At 47.3% G+C, this 13,225-nt stretch overlaps 1 protein-coding gene across 2 annotated transcripts in view; it reads left to right on the top strand.

Moving 5' to 3' along the window:
* LOC119442876 (uncharacterized) overlaps positions 1-13,225 on the top strand; it is a 209,041-nt gene that overhangs the window by 184,569 nt on the left and 11,247 nt on the right. For both annotated transcript variants that reach the window (XM_049662429.1, XM_037707921.2), the window contains exons 10-13: positions 326-460; positions 3,832-4,004; positions 5,792-5,882; positions 7,497-7,724. In XM_049662429.1, coding sequence (XP_049518386.1) covers positions 326-460; positions 3,832-4,004; positions 5,792-5,882; positions 7,497-7,724 — 627 coding nt within the window. The remainder of the gene's footprint in view (positions 1-325; positions 461-3,831; positions 4,005-5,791; positions 5,883-7,496; positions 7,725-13,225) is intronic.

The raw sequence follows: 13,225 nt of genomic DNA, 5'->3' as shown, positions 1-13,225 counted from the left end.
AGAGAACACCAGGACACTAAAAAGTTTTCTTCGGCTACCAATGCAGTGACGTCATCCCCGCCGCCGTGATATTGCAGAGCTAGCAATACAAAAATTGTTAGATGTGATTTATTTATTTATTTATTTATTTATTTATTTATTTATTTATTTATTTATTTATTTATTTATTTATTTATTTATTTATTTATTTATTGACTTATTTATTACGGCACGTACATCTCCTTTGGTAGTTCTAGAGGCATGCCGTGTTTGCAGTTTACATCCTCAATAAGCTTGGCAATGTCCTTAGCTTGGGGTGCTCACGCAATCGCTATCTTTCTTTCAGGACGCGCTGAGCGTGATTGATGCCACGGACGACTACACGCTGGTTGTGCACGCGCCGCGAGGGGACAAGGAGTTCACGTTCGACAGGGTGTTTATGCCGCACCACACGCAAGAAGACGTTTTCGCCGAAACAAACGTAAGACGAAATGAGCGCTTCATCTTGGAAGTAAAACTTCCAAGATATCGCGTGCATTGGAAGTAAAACTTCCAATGCACGCGAAGCTCTGAACGCTCGCGCTCGGTCTTAAACAGAATAAGTTCGTCACTGCCGTAAACAGGAGGAATACCTGTATTTTTTCGCTGTTCTTTATTAGTAAATCTGGAACAGTGGAGATCATACTTTCATAATTTTTTCAGGACACGGCAGTCTAGGTAATAGGTGCGTTGAGCCAGCTTGATGCCAAGTAGGTTCCCAACTAACAACTCTTCTTTACGCAAGAGCGCTTTGGAATCAGCCGGCTGAACAAGATAGAAAATAAGACGACAGGCTTAATGGCTGCCGAATCGTGTGTCGTATTTACATAAGTGAAAGTTTGCTCAGACATCTCATTGAAGCGGGGGTTCGCGTTACTTTCTGTACCCGGCAGTCACTATATGCAGCGATGAGTCAGCAGCAGAAGTAACAGTCAGCAGCAAAAGTAATGGAAGCTTGCGCTTCCATTACTGAGAAATTCGCGGATTCCATTGAGAAATCTGCGCAGCAAGGCTGCAGACTTTACAGCACACATTATTTCACGACAAATTTCTCAATACTCCCACACACTCTCCAAAACTCCAACAACGCGCTAGCTTTAAAAAAAATACATGTATCACTTTTAATATGGGGGAGGCAGGCAGCATTCCTTGTCTTAAAGTACTACCTGTGATTACGTTGACAGTAGGAAAATTGCGTAGTTTTCCCCGAAGGGCGAAGCACTCATGGCAACGTTTAGCGTTGCATTGAAGCTCCTCAGACGGTATTCTAAGAATACGCCGAGGGACATGTACGTATGTTGGCGGGACAAAGCACGTGACGCAACTGCTGCAGCGCAGCAGAAACAGTGACCTGACAGCTATTAGGAGTCTCACAACGCTCGCTTGAGGAGCGCAGCCACCGGCGTCACACCTTAACAGTGCACCAGATAAAAGAGACGAGACTTCTATAATCGTTCGCCGTCAGAAAATGTGAAGCAATGGGGTAATTTTTTGCACAAACACATCAATGGACGCTGAAGGACAACGCTAAATTAGTTGGGTATTTTTTGAAAGCCGTATTTCCATTCTTTTGGCAGAAAAGATTTTACGGCTTTAGAATAACGATGGCCAAACTTTCGTTCCTTAAGCCTTGCGCCGAAGTCCTGCAGCGGCAGTGCGGCAGAGTGACGTAACATATTTCAAAGTAAATTCTAGTATTCGGGTCATTTTATAGAAGAGGAAAAAAAAGTATATTTCCTACACTATTATCCTCCTTTGCCGGTAAACAGTTACCTAGATCCGATAAGGCGCTGTCAAGCCCGTGACGTCATGGCGACCTGGTGCGGGAACCTCAGGGAAACGTCGCCATCACTATTTCCTTCTTGCTTCTTTTCTGGTTTACATTCTTACCTTTTCTGGCTCTCGGCGGGAGATTCGTTATTTCAGAAGCGTAATTTGCGAATGCAGCTTAACTCAATATCCTCTTTTTATTGACACGCATAGAAAAACGGGGTATTTGCACTCAGATATAGCGCCGGCTCCTACTTTTCTCATGAAACAGTGCTTTAGTTGTATATGTAGTTCTATACACTGTTGTCCCTTTAAGAGTGCTTCGCTGAAAGTAAACGCGTAATACACCGGGTTGAAAAGAAGACACTTTATCAAACTAACAAAAGGTGCTTTCACTTGTACCGCTTGTTCGGCCATAAAACCTTGATTGTTGAAGGATAGCCTGGCAAAAACTCAGAGTGAAGTTCAGGCACTGAAAGAAAACGAAGAATTGTGCTTTCATGTCACCGAAGAGATGCGCATCACAAGGATAAATTACCGGCCAATAAACCATGTCTTTCCACAATGAAAGAGTTAAGTGCGGCCAGAAATTAACATATATATATATATATATATATATATATATATATATCATGAGAAGCCAACAAACAATGACACCAAGGACGACATAGGGGAAATCGCTTGTACTTACTAATTGAATTAAAGAAATGATAAATTAACGGAAACAAACATGGATGAAACGAGTGCGTAATCTTTTTGGGTGAAGGCAACATTGATGCCTTCAGGTAGCATATGTGGGTTTATTGACCACTTGCCTTCACTCAAGAAGATCACGCACTCGTGACGCCTGCGGCTGAAAGGATGTTCCACATCCGCCGCCAAGGTTTATGAGTGGTGGCGCTGGCTAACACTCCCAGGGTTGTAGTAGTAAAGCAGAAATACCCCAGAAAGTGGATGGGAAAACGGCGCCGTGGTAGCTTAATGTTAAGAGCATTTCACGCGTAAAGCGAAGACGTGGGATCGTTCCCCACCTTCGGGAAGTTGTTTTTTCATCCACTTTCATTTCGATTAATTATCATTTCTTTAATTTGCCCTGTGTCCTTGGTGTCTATGTTTGTTGGCTTTTATGATATGATTAATAAAAATCGTGCCCCTCGGTTGCCTTTCTTCTCGTTCATATATATATATATATATATATATATATATATATATATATATATATATATATATATATATATATATATATGTGTGTGTGTGTGTGTGTGTGTGTGTGTGTGTGTGTGTGTGTGTGTGTGTGTGTGTGTGTGTGTGTGTGTGTGTGTGTGTGTGTGTAATAGGTAAAATACATAGAAAATAACAATGGCCGTTGTTGAGCGATTTAGTACGTATTTGGGTGGTAGAAAAAATCAGAAAAGTAGCAGAAACGAGGAAGATTTAGGTGCACGTTAAAGAACCCCAGGTGGTCCGAATTTCCGGAGTCCCCCACTACGGAGTGCCTCATAATCAGATCGTGGTTTTGGCACGTAAAACCCCATAAAAAAAAAAGAGGAATTTTGAGCACCGGTCGTGCGTACTTCCTCGTCCCTGCTATTTTTGCACTCGTTTCTTCCATCCCAATGAGTAATATATATCTGAGCACTGCGTATTCCTTACCACGTCTCTTACTGCGTCTGGTGCTAGCACAGACTATCCATTCATTCCAGCTGCCGCGTGTTGTTCCACTGGCACAATAACCCATTACTACCACTCAGTCATTGTGCAACTCCTTCTTGGCAGATCAAGTCTTTCATCATGCCGTATAAGGCGCAAGAGAAATTGCCGGATAGAGACGTTGTTAGTTTTTCCGCTAAGGGCCACTGAACTCTATCAATTACACTATTCTTGTTCTTTGGCATTCGTTTCATGCGATGTTATGGAAACGATCAGCTTATGGAAACGATCTGATTATGGAAACGATCAGTCCGTGACGTAGTATATAGCTCTTGAGGCTGCGGCGCTTCATCGCTTGATTTGCGTTCATTCGTTCTGTCTGCCTGCGTTCAGAGCCTGGTGCAGAGTGCTATGGACGGCTACAACGTATGCATCTTCGCCTACGGCCAGACGGGCTCCGGCAAGACGTACACGCTCACCGGAGTCTCCAACACAGAGCAGCTACAGGCCGAAGGCATCGCACCGCGCGCCTTCCGCAGGATGTTCGAGCTTGTCAAGGAGAACGAGTGAGTGTCGGAGCCTATGTTGGACCCGGGGTGAAGGAGATTAAAAGCTCGCCAGCGCTGCACCTGCGACCCCGAGCGATGTCGATACGAGAATAAGTTTGCCCGGGCCTTGCGCGTTATTACGGGTTCAGCGAGAGACAGGGGCCTCTGGATGCCGGAGACGATTCTCTTTCAGCGGTCCTTCGTGTGCGCCTGATAGCTTGACCTAGGCCTAACTCGGGCTAAACTGAGCTTCTTGTGGTAGCTCTAGACCGATTTGAATTGCAAAAGTTTTATAACTACGAACTAAATGCAAACGAATGAGCGAAGTAGGCGGTACATTTTAAAGCGCTTGTCTCGAACATTACTGCAAAAGTGCAACAGATAAAACAACAAAATTCAAGGAGATGGATCACCCAATATGCTGGTAAATCTTGAAAGGCCCCCTTTCATCCAGGGTGTCTCGCAACAGCCATACTGAAACATGCTAAGCTCAAAGCCAGCGTTCGACACTACGTTACTGACGGTGTGTTTCAGCAAGATTGCGAAATAGGTCAGGGGCTAGCAGGAGTGTAGAAGCCAAAGAAAGCTATATTTTTATGGGTCCTTTGGCAGAAAAGGGACAGCGTGTCATTGCTCAAGTCTGATCTGCCTGCGGCGGAGCGAAGCCGTTTATCTCCACAGGGCGTCCCTCTTTTACCACGGTGCTGTTCCTACGGGGTCTGTTCCCTTGGGTTGGAAGGGGAAAAAAAAGAATGCACTTCTAGAGTATGGTTCGAGTGGCAATATCGACTGGCGCCTAGCTAAGCAAACAGAAAAAAAATGCTGAGTTGACCTACTTTTTCCTTTTCTTTTATTTTCTTCAATGGCTCTTTGCAGCTGGAATTTTACAGGATATTACAAAATCGTAACCGCACTGGAGTGCCACGCGGACGTCGCGGTATTTCTCTTCGCTCGTAGAAATCTCTAGAATTTACCTACACAACTCATGGACGCCTATATGTACCGTATTCATCTGCGAAACCCAACTTCTCCATACACCAACGTTTACTCGGTGCTAGGTATTGATGCTTTTTTTTAACTCGTAGAGAGCTCGGTAGGCAAATCTATAAACACCCGCGCACACGTCTCTTGAATGACGCGATCGATACACAGACAAACGCAACACCACTCGGAGCAGAACACGTGTTTGCTGATTCGGACACATTGGAGCGCCCCGGGAATCGACAAACACCCAACATTGAAGCATACAAACGCGAGGGCACAAAACAGGATAAATCTGCTGACTTGCTTCAAGCGTGAACGGTGTTTGCATTCGATTTCTCTGTTACATGCCTCGGGGCGAGATAAGGTATTATTTGCTGTTTTGCTATTCGTGAGCAAGTAAGTAGCGTTGTAATGCAAGTTTTTAAAGCGCCTTATTGCTCGTCACTTCTGCACATAACCAATAACATAGGACTAGTCTTGTTTATTTGTTAGTTTATTTGATCTCGTTTCAGCTTTACAACAACGCCTGAGGCGGCTGTGGATATACAAAGCTGTCCATTGTGAGAAATTCGTTTACCGCCAGCCCCGAGGTGGCATAATATCCACGTGCGATCACAATTCGGATTGTAAGAATGGATCTTCATATAAATACACACGCTGGCTTTCTTGTATGTTTACATGACATTTCCGCACGACACCACATTTCTGTCAATGATAACGTCAACCTGAACAAATTGAGAAAACTGTATATCTGATTATGTAAGCTAGCGGCAAAATAAAGTGGTGCACTACTTCTTGCGCATGTTCTCGGACTCCCGAAGGATGAAGCAGTCGTTCCTGGTGACAGCGACGTTCGTCGAGCTCTACAACGAGCGTTTTGTGGACCTGCTCAAGGCGAACAGCAATCCGGAGGTAAATCTTATGGGCTGTAGTATAGCAGCCGCCCATCTCTGTAGAATTTGCTGTCCTTAAGGTCCGAATAAAACAGAGGTTAAGAGGAAAATGGCGAATTGAAAAAAAAATCACAGCATATCCACGGGGTGAATGATGATGAGTGGGCGAAGCTCCGGAGGGAATCATCGGATCTCCCGCTTAAGGGGACGCTAGCACAAACGCGTTAGAAACGTGCAGTACTCTCTAGTAAGGAGGAGCGGCCACAGCGTCTTACGCAGCCATTTACACATGCCGGAACGTGCACCGCGTTTGCCGACGCCATCACATGACTGCTGAGAGAGTATACCCCCCGTATTCATAAACGCTCCTCGACTTGAACTTGACTTGCCACCGCCTTGGGCAGCGCGTTCGAAACGCGTTGAAGGTAAGGCGGAGAGGCCACAGCGTCTTACACCAGCTTCTTACACGTGCCGTAACGCGCTAGCACAAATGTGTTAGAAACGCGCTAGAAACGCGGCCTTTCGTTAATGTTGGGTATTTATTGCCATCGTGGTGCGCGTGTCTATGTGCGCTTCGTGGCGTAGTGGTTAGCGCCGCGCGTTCGGAAGCGAGGGGTCCCTGGTTCGATTCCGCGCTACGGACACAACTTTCGGATTTTTTTTTTCATAAAATGCCGGAAGCGTTCTCCGGAACCCGGAAGCTGGCTTCCGGAACCGGAAGCGGAACCGGAAGTGGAAACGGAAGCGGAAGTCGGATTCCGGTTATACTATACGTATACATATATATGTATATATGGGTATACATACATATACGGACACACAACGCCATCTATTGAGCAATTCATAAAACTAGACGTGGCTACCTACTACGACGGGGACGAACGGGTGCCGCTATAAGGAGCTTCGCCCCTAATAGTTGACAGTGGTATAGATCAAAATATGTCTGTGGAGCCGACGCTTCGACAAGGAGCAACGCCTCCTCTAGAGGAGGCGTTGCAAATCTTAAGAGAAAGAGGAAGGCTTAAGGGCTAAGGGTATGCGGGTAAAGGGATTGGAAGCACGTGCTTTCTGCTAGTCTATTTCACTAATGTGTGGGTTACTGCACTCCGAGTGATGAAAATTTCTCGAAAAGTGAAGTGTTGGTTAACATAGAAAAAAAAATTAAAAATGGATGGCGTGATGGCTTAAGCGCATGATTGAAAAAAAATATAAATAAGAATAAAGTTAGAACACTTATACACTCAATACACGATAAATAAATAAATTAATAATAATATAATAATAATATAATAATAATAATACAATCAAACGCATCTACACTGTCAGTTTTCGTAGCAAGGTTACCCGAAAATATGTGCGCACTGCACGTGATGCCTTCTTTGCACAGTCTCAAGATTGCCAAGATTGCCATTCTCTAAGAATAGTCCCTAGAAAGATCGCAGGACTATCCCCCCCCCCCCCCCCCCCCCCACCATGTTCTATGTCTCCTAGTCGAAGCATTGGCTCCAGAGCCATCGTTTGTTCAACAACCGTCAATCATGTCTTGAAGGTCGTCTTATTACGTTCGACTATAGTCAGAGAAAGCTCGGGCTCAACAATCGATCAAGTTCTGCTCAACCACCCGGTGTTGCAGGAAAAGCTCGAGGTTCGCAAGGACTCGAGTGGCCACACATTTGTGCCTGGTGTGACGACGGAGGAGGTGTCCAACTCGGCGCAGCTGTGCGAGTGCTTCGCGCGCGCACTAAGGAACAGACGCGTCGCTTGCACGCGCATGAACGCCCAAAGTTCGCGGTCCCACTTCATCGCCACGGTCGAGGTCACCAGCACGAACCGCCTGAATGGAGCCGTGCTGAGGGGAAAGGTACGTCACATCATCACATGAAATCACATAAATGTGCATCGCGTCAACTCATAAATTCGTTATGTCGATTATATGGAACGAGCGTGTGTGTGTGTTTGTGTGCTTGAGAGAGAGAGAGAGTGCGTGTGTGTGGGTGCGCGCGCCTGTGTATTTGTTTGTGTGTGCGTTTGCTTACGCACACATTCACGTACACACATACATGCGCGCGCACACGCACACATATACACACACGCATGCACACACGTGAATTATTATAGGCGCTGGTAGAGTCCCGTAGAGATACGTCGCAAGTAAACAGTGTGTTGCGCGGTGTTCCAGGACTGTGCACCTGCTCTGCCGAAGCTTGGTTTCGTAAGCGCAGGGCCGCAGAGCAAACCGCTCGAGTGAGAATGCTTTCATTTCGAGCAGCCCGCAAAACATACGCTGACAGAAAGAGATTTCAGCATGCTTTAGATTTACGTATTTGCAAATAATCACCCGCCGCCTCCATGTGCCGCTCATAACTCACGCATAATATCGACATAAACCATATTCCGCGGCGTTGGAAGAACTTCCTCGTAGACCGCATGGTGTTCTCGTTTAGATTATTTTTAAGTTTAACACTCAATAGGCGATGGTAGCATATACACTGAAAAATAAACCCACAGAAGAAAAGTTTGCGTTACCAGGTGTTTGTTGTGTAAAGCCTATTAATTCTGTGACCTCGCATTCTCTCGGCGGTTGAAGCTCAGAATTAGTGTCCGTACACGGCAGTAAGTGTGCTAACAGCCGTCGGCAGTCAGCGAAAGCTGCGGTTCGCACGGCTCACCGCAGCTTCCTATTATAGCTGCGATTGCAATGTGCACCGAGCTATCAAGCATGATAAACTTGGAGGCAGCATTTAGCGTGTTCAAGCTCAGGTCTCGCACATTCTCGCACTCATAACGTACTGTCACCTAGCAACGCCTGTGTTGCCAAGCTCACGAAATCTCGCCGAGCATCGTTTGTCACCGCTCAGAAGGTAACCAGACGAGGCACGAAAAACTCTGCGCGCATTATAATAGCGCCTCATAAAGCTGGCGTGCGTGATGAGCGCCGACAGTGGTGTTGCAGGCATCGTACCTCGATGGTGCGGAAAATGAGATCGACGGCAAACCATCCGCGTTAGTCAGCGCCTAGTAAAATATTAAGTAACATTTAGCTTGACGCTTACTGCTCAGTCCAAAGCAAACGCACATCACCTCAACAGATATGCAAGTGTGCTTATATGTGGGCGTGCGCACGAAGTTCACGCTAGCATGTTGAGGCAGAACGCTGCCCTTGCTGCGCTACCGATGCAAGGGAGCGTAGCGTTAACGGTGCGTCCACTTCGCTTCATCGTTTATGCAGCTAAACGCCACTCCGCATCTCTGAAAACCTTCTAAACATAGAGTTTCATGGGAAACTATGACTCCACGTGAACAAGTGCTGGGACAAGGGTTAGCTCCAAAGCTCGTGGAAACATGCAAAAGTAGTTTTCATACCCAAACCCGGCAGGACCTTATCATTAGACATTCTCCACCCGATATCCCTCCCGTCCTGTCTCCGAAAACTCATGGAGCACGTTATGCTGAACAGGCTTGATAACTTTGCTGAGGACAACAATTTACTACCTACCCTCCACTCTTATAGGCTTCCGGCCCAAGCTGCCCACGCAGGACACGATGCTCCAAATAAAGCACGACATAGTGGAGCAGATATCCCCGGCAGGCACAAAAGCCATACTGGGTTTGCACTTTACTAACGCGTTCGATAACATATCACACGTCGCGATACTCCAGGCTCTCCAACAACTCGGGGTGGGAGCGAAAACATACAACTACGCAGAAGACTTCCTCAGCAACAGAACGGCTAACCTAAACCTAGGGGGGCTAAAGTCGGACACAATTCGGCTTGGCAGCTGAGGTACACCCCAAGGATCGGTACTCTCACCCTTTCTTTTTAACATAGTCATGGCAAACTTGCCATCAAAGCTAAATCACATACCCGATCTCAAACACAGTGTTTACGCAGACGACATTACTCTCTGCGTTAACAAGGGCAATGCCACGCACATAGAAGAAACTTTACAAACAGCAGCAACGATAATCGCAGACTAGGTCCGCACAAAAAGACTGGCGTGTCCTCCACAATACTCAGAGCTGGTCTCCTACGCGGTCTGCGAGCTAAGAACAATGCACAGAGTCACCAAAGCAAAATTCTTGTGAGGGCAAGCGGTCACCCCATCCCAGAAGTTTCTAAGCTTATAATACTAGGCCTGCTTATCCAAAACACAGGCAGAAACTCGGAAACACTAGGCAAAGTGGAGAGTGTTGTGCTACAAACACTGCGACTGGTTATGAGAATCAGCAACAAACATGCTGGCATGAAGCAAATGCCCCTACACCAATTGGTTCAGACAGTCGTGCTCAGCAGGGTTACCTACACCCTACCATACCTTCCCCAAACATCGGCAGAGAAGGCTACAGTCGAAACTTTACTGCGAAAGGTATACGCGTACATAGTGGCCACAGGACTCCCGACGCGTACATCAACGGCCAAGCTATTCGCCCTAGGTGTACACAACGCCCTAGACGAGATGACAGAAGCGCACCCTACGGCTCAATCCGAAAGGCTCTCACTGACATCAGCGGGCCGTTCCACGCTAACAGTAACGGGGATCATATATACACCGACAATGATCCCCAAAGTTGGCATTCCTTCGGAACAGCGGAAACACCTTAAGATCACGCCCATACCTTGCAACATGCACCCTATCCACCACACAGAGTGAGTGAGTACGAACTTTATTGAGGTCCTGAGGAAAATTAATTAAAGCGGGGCCCTGCCAATCAATCCGGTGGCTCCACCCAGATCGGGGCTGGTAGACAGAGTCCTTCGGCGACGGCCCGGGCCCTCTGGACAGCCTTGAGATGTGCGATGAGCTCCGTGCTTCTGAGCGCTGAGTCCCAGGAGGACTGGTCAGGAAAGTCTGTGCCAGCGTTGACAGGGCACAGCCAGAGCATGTGTTCGAAGTTGTTGCATTCGTGGCCGCAGTGTGGGTATTCAGTAGGAAGGTCAGGATTGAGCCTGCTTAGTGTTGTTGGTGTGATGTATGTCCTAGTCTGCAACTGTCTGTAAGTGACGGTCCTGTGCATTTTTGAGGTTTTGGTGAGGAGGAGGAAAAATTCTTCGTGCTAACCTATGATTTGAAGTGATTTCGTGGTATGATACGAGCGGGTCTTTGTTGTCTAGATCCCTCCAGGCTGGGTTGAAGCGAGGGGGTGGACCGCAGACGTGGAATGTGAGTTCTCGCGCCAGTTGGTGTGCCCGCTCGTCGGATTACAGTCAGGAGGTCCGGAAATGTTGCCCATGTGGGCCGGGAACCATGTGATGTGTGGGGACGTGAGGTTGTCTCCTCCCGTTTCTTGGAGACTACACAGACAGAAGAGCTGATAGGGCCCAAACACTCCACACGAAGTTTCAAGCAAATAAGGCCGTAATGCGCGTGGACGTGGCGGAAATACCAAACCGACCACCCTTCTCACGGGCAGTAGTGAATCACGAAGGACGACACATGTCGGGAGGATCGATAAAAATGGCTAATTCAGAGGTGGCGGAAGAAGCGGCCATAGCATTTACTATCGCTACCACCAGCAGTACCATAATAATAAGTGACTCCAAATCTGCAGTCCGAAATTTCGCACGAGGTCGAATATCCCCTACCGTCAAATTCATCCTCAATCGCAATCTTAACCACCGCTCCATCCAAACCATCTGGGCCCTGGCCCACGAATCGCTTCCCGGTAACCAGGCCACCCACAACCATGCTCAAGCATTCATCCTCCGAGCCGAAGGCCATCCACTAACCGGGAACGAGGGTACCGGAGCCGAGAGCCCGCGGGGCTGTCGACGCGCGACCGCATGGTGACATATCATGAGATAACACAACATTACCGTTTAGCCAGGTTAGTCTATCCCCCAGCTCACAAAACGCTTACGAAGAGACAGAAAATCGTTTGGAGTTGAATACATTCCCAACCCCTTTTGTTATATCACGCATTAATCCCTCAGTATACTCCAGCTATTGTAAACTCTGCCAAAGAGAGAACGCAAATCTCTACCACATCCTCTGGGGCTGCCCTCAAACGCAGCATATATATTATCTGTAACCTATTCACTGTACTTATAGAATAATAAACTGACACTGAAATTAATAATCTGCAGGGTTCGCATATCACTACCTCTCAGTGGTGGGAGCTAGGCCACGCTGCTCAGCTCCGACCCGGTAATGAAAGTCTGGGTCACAGAGTCGGCAGAGGCAGCCGACAGGGCCCAAAGTCTCCTGGCTGCCTGACCAACAGAGGACTCTCGCATGCTGAACTTAAGCTCCATGTCATCATCATCATCAGCCTATATTTATGTCCACTGCAGGACGAAGGCCTCTCCCTGTGATCTCCAATTACCTCTGTCTTGCACTAGCTGATTCCAACTTGCGCCTGCAAATTTCCTAACTTGATCACCCCACCTAGTTTTCTGCCGTCCTCGAGTGCGCTTCCCTTCTCTTAGCATCCATTCTGTAACTCTAATGACCCACCGGTTATCCATCCTACGCATTACATGGCCTGCCCAGCTCCATTTTTTCCGCCTAATTTCAATTAGAATATCGGCCATCCCCATTTGTTCTCTGATCCACACCGCTCTCTTCCTGTCTCTTAACGTTAGGCCTAACATTTTTTGTTCCATCGCTCTTTGTGCGGTCCTTAACTTGTTCTCGAGCTTCTTTGTTAACCTCCAAGTTTCTGCCCCATGTGTTAGCACCGTTAGCACATGTTGAGCTCCATGTATATGGTGCTAAAAAATGTTTTTCCTCCTCCTGTATGACTCTAGCCAACCGCGTGCGAGTCACGCATGCGCCGTCAACGGGACAGCGCGACAGCGGTGGTGGCGGTTCGTACGGCGCAAATGTGCTTAGGCATCAGTATAATTGTTATCGCAATGAAAAGGAAGACACCCAGAGCAAGTAACAAAACAACACGGGGAGAAGACGGCCTATTACGCTGTGAGGACGACAGCTTCCAAATAATGTTTGTAGAACTGCGTAAGATTTTACTAAACCGCAAGTCTTTGACAGCCAATCGCCTCCTCTTCCAGCATTTGTTCCATTGTGCTGTGCGCTGTTTCCGGTTCCTCAATATTTGAAGCCGTGACTGATACCGTGGTGGCGAAAGCGATGTCAGGCTTGAGCGCATTTCTCCAGGACCGTCTGACGTGTACAGCATCGCGGCAGCCTCTATCGAGCGTAGCGCAATTCGTAAGCGCAGGCACTTCCGAGATATACGGTAGCAACCCTGTATCCGGTGTGAAGCAACGCGCCTCGCCGAACATCTCAGAGGCAATGTCGCAAATAGCTGCGCTAACTCGCGCGATGTGTTATGAACTACGTAAACAATTATGCAGATCACACGCACTGCGCGAATCGATGTGCGAATCATTTTGCAGGT

Source organism: Dermacentor silvarum, chromosome 2, assembly GCF_013339745.2.
Source record: "Dermacentor silvarum isolate Dsil-2018 chromosome 2, BIME_Dsil_1.4, whole genome shotgun sequence".
Lineage (NCBI taxonomy): Eukaryota > Metazoa > Arthropoda > Arachnida > Ixodida > Ixodidae > Dermacentor > Dermacentor silvarum.
Note: the sequence above shows the minus strand (reverse complement) of the source record. Positions and strands in the feature narration are given on the sequence as shown.